Genomic DNA, 17422 nt, shown 5'->3' on the forward strand with positions numbered 1-17422 from the left:
TGTAGATGTGGGGTGGTCATGTGGATGTATTTGCACCTAACAAATTCACTGTGCTGTATGATGTGTACCCTTTATCTGGGTATGTTTTATTTCAATAAAAAGGTATACTAAAATTAGAACAGGAACACAGCCATTAAAAAGTAGGAAATTATGCCATTTGCAATAACACGGATAAATCTTGAGGGCATTAGGCTAGTGAAATATGACAAAGAAAGACAAATACTGTATGATCTCACTTATGTGTGGAATCTAAGAAAGCCAGTCATAGAAACAGAACAGATTGATGGTTGCCAAGGGTGGGGGGTGGGAGAAATGTCTGAAGTTGGTCAAAGGGTAAAAACCTCCAGTTATAATATAAAGATAAGTAAGTTCTGGGGATGTAATGTACAGCATAGTGACTATAATTAACAATACTATACTGCACATTTTAAAAGTTCTCATCACACAAAGAAAGAATATCTATACACATATATCAAATCAGTATGTTGTACACCTTAAACTTACACAATGTTCTATATCAACTACCTTTCAGTAAAGCTGGAAAAATAAAAAATAAATAAAAGCCAAACAGGAAAAAATAGTTCGAGAAGAAAATTATTCTGGATTTGTTTTTCAGCTAACAATCAGAAAAGTTCTGTTGAAGTATAATTCTTGGACTTCCCTAGTGGCACAGTGGTTAAGAATCCACCTGCCAATGCAGGGGACACGGGTTCAATCCCTGGTCCAGGAAGATTCCACATGCCATGGAGCAACTAAGCCCGTGCACCACAACTACTGAGCCTGTGCTCTAGAGCCCGTGAGCCACAACTACTGAGACCACGTGCCACAACTACTGAAGCCCGTGTGCCTAGAGCCTGTGCTCGACAACAAGAGAAGCCACCGCAATGAGAAGCCCGTGTACCGCAACAAAGCACAGCCCCCGCTCGCAGCAACTATAGAAAGCCTGCGGACAGCAATGAAAACCAACACAGCCAAAAATAAATAAATAAAATATAAATAAATTTATTAAGAAAAACAGATAACATGATAGTGAAATTTTAAAAAAAAAGAATATAATTCTTGTTCAGTTGGACATAAAATATCGATAGAGCTAAGACTTCAATTTAACCTTATAAACAGAGGCAATTACATTAAGCCTGAACATCTAATTCTCTATGACCAGAAATATCTGTAAAACTATTTTATGTCCTTTTCTAAACAGAAAAATTTCAAAGCCAATCTACAGTTGTTTCCAAAACTGGTATGGCTGATGTTAGGAATCCAAATGAGTGTAATATGGTATTTTCCTGAGGGACACACAACAAATTTTTGCTAAAACAGTAACGCCTTAAGAATGACTATACTTTCTGTAGAAGATATTGGTTTAACAAAGTTCTTTCAACCACATGCCACACAACAACTTCTCCTCAATTCTCTTCTGTTATGATCCCCTCAATCACAGTGGATACATATAGTAAGAATCCTTCAAATGTCTACTAGAGGAATATAATCTCTACAGACTGAATTCTCAGCAGTATATTGTAATTAAAGTCTCCTTTATAAAAGAGAAAATAAAACCAAACCAAACAAAAACGCGCAGCTGCTCTGCAGCATGAACCCAATAGTGCAGATAGTGTCAATAACCAAGTTGGACCCTCAGTGGTTTAGCAACAGTGACTGCCTAAAGGCCATGGGGAGTTTCCTCTTTCCTATATCAATAACTTTATAGATGCTTCACTCTATTATTTCCACAGAACAAAAAAGACAGAATGAAATGAGTACACCCTAAGCTTTAAGAGGTAAAAAGCATGTTTTTCAATGAATGCTATAATTCAATTTCCTAAATATGTAGTAAAAGTTACGATAAAAAGCAGCAGAATAAGCACTGAGCTCTCATAAGTACTTCGCATGCCACGTGAATGTTCTCATATGAAAAATGTGACCTTTGTACCGAATTATCTACAAGGAGGCTTGCAACTCATAAATTCTGAAACCACAATCATTAAGTGTGTGCCCATATTTGAGGGTATCCTCAAATTCCTCCTGTTAACAAATATTAACTGAGCATCTTCTAAGCACAAAAGCCCTATCCTAAATGCTGTAGGGAGGAGCTTGACCTTTAAGGAGCACTGAATTAAGAAGTGAAGACACAGAAGAAAATAGGTTCACAAAAAAGTCTTTAATGTTTGTTGAATGATATAAAGTAGAAGGTGACAAGGACCATAAGAAAGATATTTAAGTCATGGGATTTCAAAAAGATGAAAGGAGGAAATTCTAGTTGTGAGGGTTAGAAAAGGTCAACAGGTAAAGTAACATTTAAGCTGAGCTATGAAAAATTTTCTTATCCTTTCTCAATATGTGTGTGTTTACGTATTATACATATATTATTCAGCATGGACATGAATAAATATTAAAACAGCTCAATATCAATGGAACAGTGCAGAACAGAGACAATGTCAAACTATGGAAATCAGCATTTGGCAGTAGATTTGCCTCCAAAGTACACTCACTGTGAGTTATAAACAACTTCAGCTTGCTTCATTTCATTATATAACTAACATATGGAATCGGGAACCAACTCTGTAATTTTAAATGTTTAAAAGTAATTCACAAAATAGATGACCTATGGATAACTAAAATTTAACTCAAAGAAATTAATTGCAACATTTTCAGAACCTCTCAAAGCCAAGTATGTGTGCATCCTTAGGGACATGACTTTGCTATTTCCATTCACCACTAAGAGGTTTTCATATTTTCATAATTCATGGCACTTTATCATTTCTAGCTCCAAATTATTATGCACTGAAATATTGTTTTAGTTTTAAAAGATAAATTACTTTGACAATTCACAATCATTAGATAGAATTTTTTGTATGCAGGTAATTGTAATAGTGTCAGATATAATTTTTAAACTGCAGATTACCACTACAGTTTTAAATAATTTTTTATCACTTTATTTGGAGCATTTGTTTCCACATATTTTAAGCTTTTTAAAATTTTTTTTATTTATTTATTTTTTTGCAGTACGCGGGCCTCCCTCTGCTGTGGCCTCTCCCGCCGCAGAGCACAGGCTCCGGACGCGCAAGCCCAGCGGCCATGGCCCACGGGACCAGCCGCTCCGCGGCATGTGGGATCCTCCCGGACCGGGGCACGAACCGGCGTCCCCCGCATCGGCAGGTGGACCCTCAACCACTGCGCCACCAGGGAAGCCCATTTTTTTTTCTTTTTTTAATTTCTCCTTACTGTATAAAAGTAATTCATCCCAGAACATAAAATCATGTGGCTAGTGAATACATACTTTTCCAGAACACATCTAAATTCAAATACAAACATGACCACTATGTTACTGACACAGTATTGATACCTCAATCAGTAAATGGATTGTATAGTCACACTGAAGTTGCTGGTAAAACTCTTCAACTATATTTTATGCTCCTTGAGGTAAAAATACTGTCTATTTAAAATTTTTTCCACCACTGCAGCTACAGGATAGGCACCCAATAAATACAGGTCAAATTGATAAATGGATGAATATATTTTAAATTTTTACTAAAATATCTAAAATATTGTTTTACTTGTCTAATTCCAAATACACTGAGGATAATTATTAGAGTGGTTCTTGTTATTATTTTGTAAAATATGCTCAGTACTTAAAAGATAATGGGAATAATTGATAATATGAGTGCAAAACTCTTTATGACTTCTATAGCATCATAAAATCAGAGTTGCAAGTAATTAGAACTAATTAAGTCCAGTTTTTTTCCTGATGAATTAGTCCAACCGCTGTTTGAATACAGGACAGGACATCCACTATAGTTCTAGCTCCAGGATACTGTTCTAGGAAACCCATTCTACCATGGAATACTCTAAATGTTACAAAGGTCTTACCCACAGTGAACAAAATATGCCTTTGTCTCTTCATCCTTTGAGCCAAATTTTTTCTTTCCTCCTTTCTTGTTTCAACTTCAAGTAACTGTACCCCCATGTCTAAATCAAAATACTTTTAAGAATCTGAAGACAATTATTATAACTACTCAGAGTCTTTGCATTTTTCAGGTTAAACATTCCTTCATTAATATGACATAGTGTCTATCCCTTTCTTCAAGATGGTAGCCCTCCTCATATATGGCATTTCAATGATCTCAAATGGAGAACTGAAAACAAACATTCCAGATTTGCTCCTACGAGAGCAAAATACAAGAGTATTTAATTGAACCACATAAAATTGCCAACACTCAACCACTCTGAGCTACCAAAATGACAATTTAATACAGCTCAATATAACAACATTATCTTCCTTAATGTAAGCATTGCACACCCATCAATGCATCCTCAGATTGCATTAGCTTTTTAGCAGTTATGCAACACCATACCATCATATTAGGTTTGAGGCCAAGTAAATCCCACAGGTCATTTTCCCATCAACTGTTGGGCTTGTACAATGAATTTTACAGAATATTATAATGCAGGAATTTACTTACCTGCCACTTACTAGTTTTGTTATTCTTAAAAATGTATTTTGATCTCTTAGAGAACCAAGGTAGCCTTAATCATATAGTGTTTACTATGTGCCAGTCATGGTCCAGTGGTTAGTTTAATCCTCATAACTACTGTGTGAGCTAGAATCATTAGCATAATTCCCCACATTTCAGATGAGGAAACAGTCACTAAGAGGTCACATGTACTCCCTTAACCACTGTATACCATACTGGCTCTCAATGTAAAGAAACTGACTTTCTCAAATGATTTGGTGGGGATTTAATAATATATACAGTGTATTTCATTTTTTTCACCCCTTTCCTTTATCCAGCTAGTTCAATTAGATGCTATATACAATGGATTTTACCTACAAAATGCTGTCTCTGCATCTGACACTTCCTTTTCTATTCTTCCAGACTATTCTCTAGTTCTTAACACTTTTAATTTTTTTGAAATGCTGTCTATTGAAATTGTCTCTTAACTGGTATCTCCCCATCTTCGTCCATCTTTTCCCTACCCACTCTATATGATTCTGGGTCCTATTTATCATCATATTCTCAATTTCTACTTTGTTTTTATACCAATTTTGCATATTATTCCCTCTTATACATTCTACCCCTTCAAAGAGAAAAAAATAAATAAGTAAAATATTCTGTTTTCTGATTTATTTTAATATTATGCCATTTTACCTAAATAGTAGGCTTCTTCTCTTACTTGTTTTTCATCCAAAGTCAAGCTGAAGAAGATTATTAAAGACCCAAAGATCAATTTATAGAATTTCTATTAATAAAACCAGAACGTCAAGGTTGGAGTCAGATAAGGATTCTGCAAATTAGGAACTATAGAGCCAAATGGCCTGGGTTGAAATCCCCATTCTATTATTTACAACTGGCTAACTTTGGTCAAGTCACTTAAGCTTTCTGTTCTTTAATTTCTTCATGTGTAAAATAAGGATGCAAATGGCATCTACCTCTTAAGGTTGTTGTGCAAACTAAATTAGTCAGTATTCTAAAGGGCTTAGAACAAGAGTCATTATTATTATGAAAAACACTGTATATTAAATAAGAAACTTACATCTCATTGCTTAGGCAATAAGAAAGCCTCATCATTAAGGATTTTCATTGGCCAAGATGCCTGGTCCTATACATTATGGATATTTATCTCAGTTCCTTTAACAGTCCCCAAAATTCAACATCCATTTATTATAACTCTCTAGAATGTGAGCATAAAGGAAACATACCTCAACATAATAAAGGGCATATATGAAAATCCCATATATGAAAATCCCACAGCTAATATCATACTCAACAGTATAAATCTATAAGAATTTCCTCTAAGACAAGGCTGCCCACTCTCACCAGTTTTATTCAACATTGTATTGGAAGTCCTAGACATAGCAATTACACAAGAAAAAATAAAAGAAATCCAAATTGGTAAGGAAGAAGTAAAACTGTCACTGTTTGCAGTTGAAATGATATTATCCACAGAAAAACCTAAAGCAGCCACCATAAAACTAGTAGAGCTCATCAATGAATTTGGTAACTTTGCAGGATACAAATATACAGAAATCTGTTGCATTTCTTTATACTATCTATGAAATACCAGTAAGATAATCCCATTTATCATTGCATCAATAAGAATAAAATAACTAGGAATAAACCTACCTGAGGAGGCAAAAGACCTGTATGCCAAAAACTGTAAGATGCTGATGAAAGAAACTGAAGATGACATAAACAGATGGAAAGGTATACCATGTTCTTGGACTGGAAGATGTGAGATATAAATATATATATATACACACACACACATATATACAAAATGGCATATTACCCATAAAAAAGAATGAAATTTTACATTTGCAACAACATGAATGGACTTGGAGGGTATTATGCTAAGTGAAATAAGACAGAGAACGACAAATACTGGATGATATTATTTATACATGGAATCTAAAAAATACAACAAACTAGTGAGTATAACAAAAAGGAAACAGACTCACAGATATAAAGAACAAAACTAGTGGTTCCCAATGGGGAGAGGAAAGTGGGGAGGGGCAATACAGGCGGAGGGGACTAAGAGGTAAAAACTATTATGTATAAAACAAGCTAGAAAGATATACTATACAACACAGGGGATATAGCCAATACTTTATAATAACTATAAATGGAGTACAACCCTTAAAATTTGTGAATCAGTATATTGTACACCTGAAACATATTACACATCAACTATACTGCAATAAAAATAAATAAATAAAATTATTAACCATGAAAAAAGTAATTCTGCCTCCTTGCTCTTACTCCATTACACAAAGTATTTGTATTAGGAAACTGAGTTTCTACTTTATTTTCAAATAACAAGTTATTAACTGTCAAAAAGCAGGTGATAATTGATATCACTTTTAAAACGCTTTAAAGCAATATTTTATAAAATCAGCAGTTGACCTCAAAAAGTGAGACTAAAACCACAAACTTCAATTATGTAAGAATTGGATCACATTAAATTTATGTAAGACTGAGGAAAATACAAATTCAAGGCTAGATTATTCCACAGAAAGATCATAAATGAGCTAAACATTAAGGATTATTAAGAACAAAACACAAAGATTGCTTTCATCAAATTAAAATGAAATAAAATAAAAAAGAAATTCAATCTTTGGGTTGAAGGACTTCCCTGGTGGTGCAGAGGTTGAGAATCTGCCTGCCAATGCAGGGGACATGGGTTTGAGCCCTTGTCCGGGAAGATCCCACAAACCGTGAAGCAACTAAGCCCATGCGCCACAATACTGAGCCTGAGATCTAGAGCCTGCAAGCCACAACTACTGAGCCTGTGTGCCACAACTACAGAAGCCCGCATGCCTAGAGGCAGTGCTCCACAACAAGAGAAGCCACCACAATGAGAAGCCCACGCACCACAACAAAGAGTAGTCCCTGCTCGCCACAACTAGAGAAAGCCTGCAAGCAGAAACAAAGACACAATGCAGCCAAAAATAAATAAATAAAAATAAATAAATCTATAAGAAAATTACTAAAATAACTAAAAACAGGAAAGTATCATCTTGATCACATTATAACTTATACCATGTCTTCCAGCACAATTTTTTTAATTCAGATTCTTACCTCTCTCCATTCTTTATTTCCAACTCCTTGTACATACAAGACACAAACTACAAAAGATGAAAAAATAAATATATCTAAACGTTTTTTATAAATATCAGATATAAATATATCCAATTTATTTTTCAGCTGTACAAAAGCTATATTAAAATTAGTTCCTAGCCTTACTCTGGCATGAAAATTGCTAATAAATCATCACATGATGAAAATTTTTTATACAAAAGCAAGAAACAATATCAGGTCTTTAGAACTTAGCATGTATAGAGCTAGGCACAAAAAAAAATAACAATTATTTGCTAATGTCTTCAATTGCATTATGCTACAGATATAGATAAAAAAATCTTTTAACTAAGGTTAAACAGTTTGAAATATTTCAGTATGTTACCAGTCATAAGTCAAGCTCTTCCTAGGATACTTACAATGCTCAAAACCATCATAGGCAGGATATCTGGAGCAAATCATATGCCACATTTAATATTTGCAACTCCTATCCTCAATGTTTGTAAACAAGTAAGAAATCCTATGAACCACAAAAGGAAGTTGCAAAAAAGGGAGATTAAGAGTTTGGGGTAAAGATTAATTTATAAAAATATCCCACCCACTTGTCAATGGGCCCCAGGAATTTTTAATACCCACAAAGTTTAATGCCTTTTCTCCAGTGACTACCTCAAGAATTCTTCTGTCAACTGACAAAACCTCTCTCCTGTAGTTAAACCACACAGGTTCACACATCTGTAGAGATGGAGAGCTGCTGGATATCAGCTTCTAAATATTACAAGATTTGGACTCACTATTTGATTTATACATTATTTCTGTTGTTTTCTAATTTAAACTGTCTCATTTTACAATTTATCTCCAATTTTCAATATATATAATTAGGAATCAAAAACTTCAGCTCATTCAAGATATTATATAATTCACTTGGTTGTACATGCCTTTATATACTGCATTTATTCACAAAAAAAGGAAAATAATTATTCTGACTTGATCATAAAATTATGGCCCATTACAGTTGTCTTTCAAAGATAATTTCTACCATATGGCTATACGATGAGGTTTAATTTCAAAGTGAACTGTCCTACATTGCAGTCATCTGCATTGTCATCTTATTCTCAAAATGCTAAGCAATTCCCTCTCTTTTGCCAGAGTACTGCCCAGGTAGATGAGAATGCAGGGCCTAAGACTATACTCCATCTTGCTCTCTAGGCTTCAAAACAAATATTTAAATAAGAACTATGATTTTCAAACAACTTTTTGAAAAATCAAGTAAAATAAGTTGACTATTTCAAAAAGCAAGTAATAGGGCTTCCCTGGTGGCGCAGTGGTTGAGAGCCCGCCTGCCGATGCAGGGGACACGGGTTCGTGCCCCGGTCCGGGAAGATCCCACATGCCGCGGAGCAGCTGGGCCCGTGAGCCATGGCCGCTGAGCCTGCGCGTCCCGAGCCTGTGCTCCGCAACGGGAGAGGCCACAACAGTGAGAGGCCCGTGTACCGAAAAAAAAAAAAAAGCAAGTAATAGGTACTTACTTGGATCAGATTTAGAAAATGTGTCTCTGTCAAGAAGATTTCTGTTGAATAAAAGAGAAAATGTTAGATAAATATAATACCAAAATATTTATATAAATATAAATATATATATACATGAATGATGACTTGAAAGTTCCAAAAGTTACATTTGTGCTTCATATTCATCCTCCATTAATTGGTAATAATTTATAATAGTTAAATTACATTTTTATGTTTAATACTTATAATAAAAATCTCATGTTTACCCTGTTGTATTCTTTCACCAGGACTACCACTCATGTGCATTTATCTGTACCGTGCTTGTTATTTAAAAGGCTTTTTTTCATATCAACCTGATAGCCTTTCATATTTCAGGTTCTTAAAAGTTACTCCTTCTATGGAATCACTATACACTGAGAAAATAAAAACACAGTCAACAGAACAGCACAGACAAAAAAAAAAAAAAAATGGGATTATGCCTTCAAATATTCCCGGAAAGAAACTATCAGACATGTTTATATTTGGAATTAAGTCAAAGACCACTAGTCAGAAATCATATTAAAATAATCCTTCTGTCCCCTAAGCAGACACTCCAGCAATGACTGGCAAACAGTAAATTTAAAACATTTCCATTTGAGAATATACTATGTTATATATTTTAAAAGGTAGCTCTCCGCTCACATGGAAATTCTCCAGCCTTTCCTATGTGTCTAGTTTTGCTCATTAAGTGTCCTAAAAAATGTAATTCAGCTCTTTCTTTCAGAGTTCACTAAAGTCGAGGAGAGATGACAGTGCAAATATTGCAGTGTGCTTGGGACTCAAAAACTATGTTATACACATTTAAAAGCAAATAATGTGATTTCGGTGCCTTATTTATCTTAAAAAAAATAAAAACCTTACAATCTTTAACCATAAATACAAAATAATGGATTTCTATCAACAATAAAGATAAATATTCTTAATCATAGACTTTACTTGCACATTATTTCTTCTAGCGATTATGATCCATAACATACAGTAGGTAAGGTCAAAAACAAACAAAAAACCTTAGACCCTTTATAATATGAGGGGGAAAAAACTCCATAAACTCTTCATAACTTAGTCCCTGAACTTTGCAGTTTAGCTTTCCCATTGCTGTTTGACAATAAATTTCAGCTATAATTTGATCATATGAATAAAATAGAATAAACTATCTCTGACTAGATTTAATTCCCCGAAGACTACTATACTCAAAGTTATATGATTTTAAAAGTTTGTAAAAGGCAAATATTCTTACATGATAAGAATCACTGCAAAAGACCAGTGATTATCAAAATGCATCATAAAGTTAGGACTGATGACAGGAATGCAAGATTTTTTCCTCCCTAATATCCCATTAGAAACAAAGCACTTTCACATTAAGTTAAAAGAGAGGTATTATTGTGAAGGCTATTGTATAAAAAAAAGAAAATAAGCTGAGGGTCAGAGAAACTGAGTAAATGAATAAGACCACACAGCCCAGTACAGAATATTCCAATGAAGTCAACCTTTTGCCCTGTTCTTTACAAAATGCTACATTGTCTGGAGAAGTCAGGGAGAAACAACTTGTTTTCCTGACTGTTGGAAATGTAGAAGGCCTCCCATTATACCTACTCGTTGAGCCACTAGAGTATGACATAAAATAAATTCTTGTTTATAGGCTAATGTGAAGAGAGATGCCGCCTATGCTATGAACAAAGAGAACTAGGATAGGAGGCCAAACATAACTGTACTTAGTCACAGAAAAATATTTTTGTTTTCTATATAAAGCACTTTAAAAAAACACACACACACCACCCCTCACCAGCTTTTATATAGGAAGGTTACTCTTCCCTCCATGAGGTTGCCTTTTGCTCGAGTTAGGATGCCTTTAACATTATGCCTACAATTTTATAATGGAATATTGAACTTGAACATTATAAAAATCCTGAACAGGTCTTTCTATTCTATAAACCTTGATGTAGCTAAACAAGGAAGAGAGCAAATTCCTGAAAAGAAATTATGGAGAAATACAGTGCATTAGTCAGAAAACTTACCTGAAGAAATAACCTAACCAAAAATTTAATCTGTGAATTGCATGATTTGCTCTAGTAACCACTCATCTCAAATTCCAATTAAAATGTCTGGACTTAAGAGTATGATTGAAATATCATAACTAAAGCTAAAGCGCAATCAATTAAACTCTAACCTGTATGAAGAAGTACTAGGTTAATGGAAGAGGCATATTTTGCATGAAGCCTGCAATAGGGGTAGATAAGGAAGAAGTTAGTAACACCTTTCCAGGACCATCCAGGAGAAAAGGTTCCCTGACTTCCCCCTTTATAATTCAATCGTCATTGATATTAATCTCTTAAAACAGACAGATGCATCAAGCTACCTTCCCTCGATGACAATAGTCAATTAGCGCATCCGACAACGCTGCTTACTCTGATTTTATGCTCAACAAGCCACCTTCCAATTTTAAGATGGCTTCTCATATAGTTATTAGCACAGAACTGTGCTTAGTGGCCAAGATGAATATTACAGTTTTCTTGACCATTATAGTTTTTATACTCAACCGGCATTCCAAGACCCATACTGAACAGCCAGTTAACCTCTTAAAATGACATCTCAGACTTATCTTTCTCTAACAGGAAAATTGCAATTCCATTTAAACTTCAGAGCAATTCTGCAAGTATTTTTCAAGAAAATATTCTATGCCCAAGACCTAACTAAGCACTAATTAAACATGTTCTCAAATCTCAAGATGCCTGAACTTTACTAAGAGGACAAACTCAGAAATAAATAGCAATATTGGATGGTATATAAAATAACAGTTTATTATGGGGAGAAGGAAGAGTAAAATAGAGTAAAATTAATTCAACTACAAATAAAAAACATCAGGTACAACAGTTAGCTCTTAACCAAATTATTTTTTTAAATATACTAGAAAAAAAACAATTTATAGGTATGTCTATATAACAAAAACAGTCTAAACAAATGTATATCTTGAAATAATTGCCTTTTTTTTAAGGTTAAGTATCCTTTTCTGTTACAATTATATAATGAGAGTTTATTAGTGGAAAACTAAAACTTCTAATTATTCACATGTAAAATGAGCATAACAACACCATCTATTAAGGTAAAGGATATTTGTAAGTGAGTTAACCTACAAGTTGTAGGCCTGCTCCTAATTCTTTCCAACTCAGTAAATGAAATAAGCTAATAAGTATTGTTCTTAGTGTAGTAAATATTGAATTTTTTGATTCCTTTAAAAGGGAAGCAAATATTAATATCCTAACACAGATGCATTTTGAAAAAGAAAATCTACTTGTATATATTATGAATTCTAAAGTTAATAGTTTCACAGTAAAGACAATTTTACTATTTGTGAATTTTTAAAGTGCTAATTTTAAAAAAGCACACAATATATTTGTTTTAGGGAATAAATCTTCAAACTGAAGGTATGAAGTGAATTCCAAAAAGCTACTTGTGGCCAGCAGAACTTAGACAACATGTAACGAGGCTCCACTGCTGTACCTGAGTGGAATTGTTCTATTTAATTTTTAATAAGAACAAAAATATAGCTTATAATAGAGGCAAATAAAAAATTGTTCTATTTAATTTTCCATATGAACAAAAATATAGCCTATGAATAGAGCCAAACAATGCTTTATCATTTTACAAACACAGTCCAGCATAAATTTTCTACATGTGGACAGAGAACCACGTCTCTGCATAAATATAACTGCCTCTGAGAACTGTTCTGTATCTATGAACAGAATGACTCTGGGTTTAATTAAAATTTAGGAAATTATTAGAGGACTTTTATTTACCTGTTATTCAACTTAGTCTCAGGATCAACTGACCGCCTGCAAGGTCTTTACTAAATATTGCTTAGGCAACCACAGAACCTAGTTGGCACATAAGCAAAGGTCTGTACGAATGAACGGTTTTAGTATCCAATCAAAAGCATCACCTTTTTCACTATAGGTATGATGAGGTGTTTTATTATGGAAAAAAGAGTAGAAGAGGAAGGTGGCATATTAGACCTTTGCCCTAATAAGTAACTCATTAACTGAATAAAACCTGAGTGAGGAAATTATAAACATGCCCCATGTCACTGGGTCATGTCTAGGGCCCTTACCTTGGGCATTATATTGTCTTAAGGACTGGAATTAAGAAGTTCTTGGCATGCATATATATATATATATTATATATATATATTATATATTTAATGCATATAACACACAAAATGGTTTTCTGAGTTTTTTAAATAATGACAGGGAAATCAAGACTTGTTTTGAGCAACTGAAAGGAAATTCATCGAATCTTTGGAAGTCACTTGAATGCAATATTTAATTCTCTATGACTCATTTATGCATTATTTTTATTCTTTGAACAAATATTACAGCTGGAAATTTAGCATGCAAATTTAAGGAAAAAAATTTTTTCCTGAACCTAAAACTTCTACGGCAAATAGAAACACTGTACTGAAAAAGTAAAACTTTAGAAATGAAACAAATCAAGTATTTTGAAACTGAAGCTTACTAAAAAGCCAGAATTAGCTAGAATCTAAGACACCAAGTAATTCTAAAGGGTAGGATCATTGGAAAGTACTTAACAAGTTTACCAGCTTTCAAGAAAATAAGAATAGACATTCAGGTTTGAAGTTGTACAAATAGACTAAAATTTCAGCTCAGCAGCAGCCACCTTTCATAGCCTGAGCATACAAGTAGAACTTTATCGTGTATGATATATATTACTCAATGAAAACTAGTAATAAAATAAACTTTATTTTTCAGTTTTTGCTGCAAATGGTTGTTTTAAAGTATTTATTAGTACTGTTGAGCTGAAAAGGTCAGTAATAAAATATACAGTTTCAACCTTTGCCTGGGTTGAATTTGGTATATATACTAAAAGAATTTGAGGGGAAGATAATTAATGGTGAAAATTTTTCTGTATTCACCTATGATTGATATTCTTGAAATTTACTTAAAGGAAACTCAGGGTTTTTCACAATCTGACATGTCAGAGCTCTGTTTGCCTGAGCTAAGGTAAACAGAAGAACCCTTTGGTTTGAAGTAATATGTAGGGTTAACTCAGGGTGATACAAGCTTTTAGAAAAAAAGATGGGTTTTACAAAACCCAATCCCTGATTTCAGCCAAAGAAGAGAAACATTTGTGTTAAAAATGGGAAGGATAAAAGAAACTGAGAACAGAATATGAGTCTTCTTAAAAACCTAAAACTTATGTACAAAACTAATTTCATTATATTTTCTGCAGTCTTGTAGCCTCTTTATTTCCTATCTCAGTAAGTGGCAACAATGGAAGGCAGAATTATGGCCCCCCAAACATAACAGGTCTTAATCTCTGGGTCCTATTAATGTGACCCTTATTTAGGGGAAAAAAGGTCTGTGCAGATGTGACTAAATTATTGATTCTGTGATGAGGCATTTATCCTGGATTATCTGGGTGGGCCCTAAATGCAATCAATCACATATCCTAATAAGAAGAAGGCAGAGGGAGATTTGACACAGAGTGATGTGAACAGAGCAGAGAGAGATGTGTGGGCTCTAGCCTTGAAGACCCAAATGATGCAGCCACAAGCCAAGGCATGCCAGCAGCCACAAGAAGCTGGAAAAGAGCAAGGAATGGCTTCTCCACCAGAACCCCCAGAGGGAAAGCAGCCCTACCAACATCTTGGTTTCAGCCAAGTGACACTCTATTTACACTTCTGGCTTCCAGAACTGTAAGAAAAAATTTCTGTGATTTTAAGTCAACAAGTTTGTGATAATTTGTTACAACAGCTACAGGAAACTAATACAGCAACAGGGTTCAACCCATCTCTCTTCCAAGCAAGACTCCAATCATCCTTCCCCTCCATCTCCTTCTGCTAATGCTTCCCCCACCTTGGCTTCTGCTTCCAAGTCCCAACTGCATCCCAGACCTTAGAGCTAGCTCTTAACTGGTCTTCCTGCCTCCTGTCTCCCAGTTCATTCACCAAGATGTCTCCAAGAGAAAGTTCTCTACAGTAAAACCTGACCAAATGGCTCCCCTGCATAAAACCCATTACCAACAGAAACTCCAAACTCCTTAAAATAATACTACATACCTGCCACATTCTGATCCCAGCTTTATCTCTAGCTGCACTTCTATCCATATTCCATATCACAGACTCTGTTCCAGACATTTCAGATTTTTTACAGTCCTTTAGTCTAAAATTGCCTCATATTTCTGTACTATTATTTTACCCTGTCCCTAAAATTTCCTCAGCAACCTCATTTCTGCTGGGAAATGTGAATTCCTCTTTCAGCCTTTCCTCAGTGGTGTCCCCTGAGAAGGTAGAAATGATTATTCCCTCCGTCTACTCCATCATACCCAACATGAACCTACGTCACAAATTCCGCACTTACTATTTATTTACTTAGCTGGGTGCCAGGCACCGTGCTGAACAGTTTATTTTTTTTAATATTTAAAATTGTATTCAAAATTTTGCAATCTTCATACATAAAAACTGGCAGGCCTTACCTCTTATAGGGGCATGGCTAATGCTACCACTTGCTTCTTTTTTGTGTGCTGAGCACTTTATTTATTTATTTCAACAACTTTATTGGAGTATAATTGCTTTATAATGGTGTGTTAGTTTCTGTTTTATAACAAAGTGAATCCGTTATACATATACACATATCCCCATATCTCTTCCCTCTTGCGTCTCCCTCCCTCCCACGCTCCCTATCCCACCACTCTAGGTGGTAACGAAGAACCGAGCTGATCTCCCTGTGCTATGCAGTTGCTTCCCACTATCTATCTATTTTACATTTAGCAGTGTATATATGTCCATGCCACTCTCTCACTCTGTCCGCTTACCCTTTCCCCTCCTCGTATCCTCAAGGCCATGCTCTAGTAGGTCTGTGTCTTTATTCCCGTCTTGCCCCTAGGTTCTTCATGACCACTTTTTTTGTTGTTTTTTAGATTCCATATATGTCTGTTAGCATACGGTATTTGTTTTTCTCTTTCTGACTAACTTCACTCTGTATGACATACTCTAGGTCTACCCACCTGACTACAAACAACTCAATTTCACTTCTTTTTATGGCTGAGTAATATTCCATTGTATATATGTGACACATCTTCTTTATCCATTCATCTGTTGATGGACACTTAGGTTGCTTCCATGTCCTGGCTATTGTAAAGAGAGCTGCAATGAACATTGTGGTATATGGCTTTTTGAATTATGGTTTTCTCAGGGTATATGCCCAGTAGTGGGATTGCTGGGTCATGTGGTAGTTCTATTTTTAGTTTTTTAAGGAACCTCCATACTGTTCTCCATAGTAGCTGTATCAATTTACATTCCCACAAACAGTGCAAGAGGATTCCTTTTTCTCCACACCCTCACAAGCATTTATTGTTTGTAGATTTTTTGATCTACATTTTTTGATCTACATTGCCATTCTGACTGGTGTGAGATGATATCTCATTGTACTTTTGATTTGCATTTCTCTAATGATTAATGATGTTGAGCATTCTTTCATGTGTTTGTTAGCAATCTGTATATCTTCTTTGGAGAAATGTCTATTTAGGTCTTCTGCCCATTTTTGGATTGGGTTATTTGTTTTTTTGTTATTGAGCTGCATGAGCTGCTTGTAAATTTTGGAGATTAATCCTTTGTCCATTGCTTCATTTGCAAATATTTTCTCCCATTCTGAGGGTTGTCTTTTCATCTTGTTTATTGTTTCCTTTGCTGTGCAAAAGCTTTGAAGTTTCATTAGGTCCCATTTGTTTATTTTTGTTTTTATTTCCATTTCTCTAGGAGGTGGGTCAAAAACGATCTTGCTGTGATTTATGTCATAGAGTGTTCTGCCTATGTTTTCCTCTAAGAGTTTTATAGTGTCTGGCCTTACATTTAGGTTTTTAATCCATTTTGAGTTTATTTTTGTGTATGGTGTTAGGGAGTGTTCTAATTTCATTCTTTTACATGTAGCTGTCCAGTTTTCCAAGAACCACTTATTGAAGAGGCTGTCTTTTCTCCACTGTATATTCTTGCCTCCTTTATCAAAGATAAGGTGACCATATGTGCGTAGGTTTATCTCTGGCCTTTGTATCCTGCTCCATTGATCTATATTTCTGTTTTTGTGCCAGTACCATACTCTCTTAATTACTGTAGCTTTGTAGTATAGTCTGAAGTCTGGGAGCCTGATTCCTCCACCTCCATTTTTCTTTCTCAAGATTGCTTTGGCTATTTGGGGTCTTTTGTATTTCCATACAAATTGTGAAATTTTTTGCTCTAGTTCTGTGGAAAATGCCAGTGGTAGTTTGATAGGGATTGCACTGAATCTGTAGATT

The 17422-nt window shown here is 34.8% G+C and overlaps 1 protein-coding gene across 18 annotated transcripts in view; it reads right to left on the reverse strand.

Annotated features, from left to right (window-relative positions):
- The window catches only part of CPNE8 (copine 8), a 350243-nt gene that overhangs the window by 290971 nt on the left and 41850 nt on the right, over positions 1 to 17422 (reverse strand). For 7 of the 18 annotated variants that reach the window (XR_016394895.1, XR_016394896.1, XM_089920498.1 and 4 more), the window contains exons 2-4: positions 9101 to 9141; positions 7578 to 7624; positions 6123 to 6221 (exon numbers count right to left, since the gene is read on the reverse strand). Coding sequence is in view for 16 of the 18 variants with exons in the window: in XM_089920498.1 (XP_089776624.1) it covers positions 6123 to 6221; positions 7578 to 7624; positions 9101 to 9141 (187 nt within the window). In the remaining 2 variants the exon portion in view is untranslated. Of the gene's footprint in view, positions 1 to 6122; positions 7625 to 7993; positions 8095 to 8240; positions 8340 to 9100; positions 9142 to 17422 lie in introns of those variants that run through there. The other 11 variants (XM_089920496.1, XM_089920495.1, XM_089920506.1 and 8 more) reach the window with 8 other exon arrangements.

The sequence above is a fragment of the Delphinapterus leucas genome, chromosome 11, assembly GCF_059928025.1.
Source record: "Delphinapterus leucas isolate spDelLeu-1000000601 "Yukka" chromosome 11, BTC_Dleu_Yukka2, whole genome shotgun sequence".
NCBI classification, from domain to species: domain Eukaryota; kingdom Metazoa; phylum Chordata; class Mammalia; order Artiodactyla; family Monodontidae; genus Delphinapterus; species Delphinapterus leucas.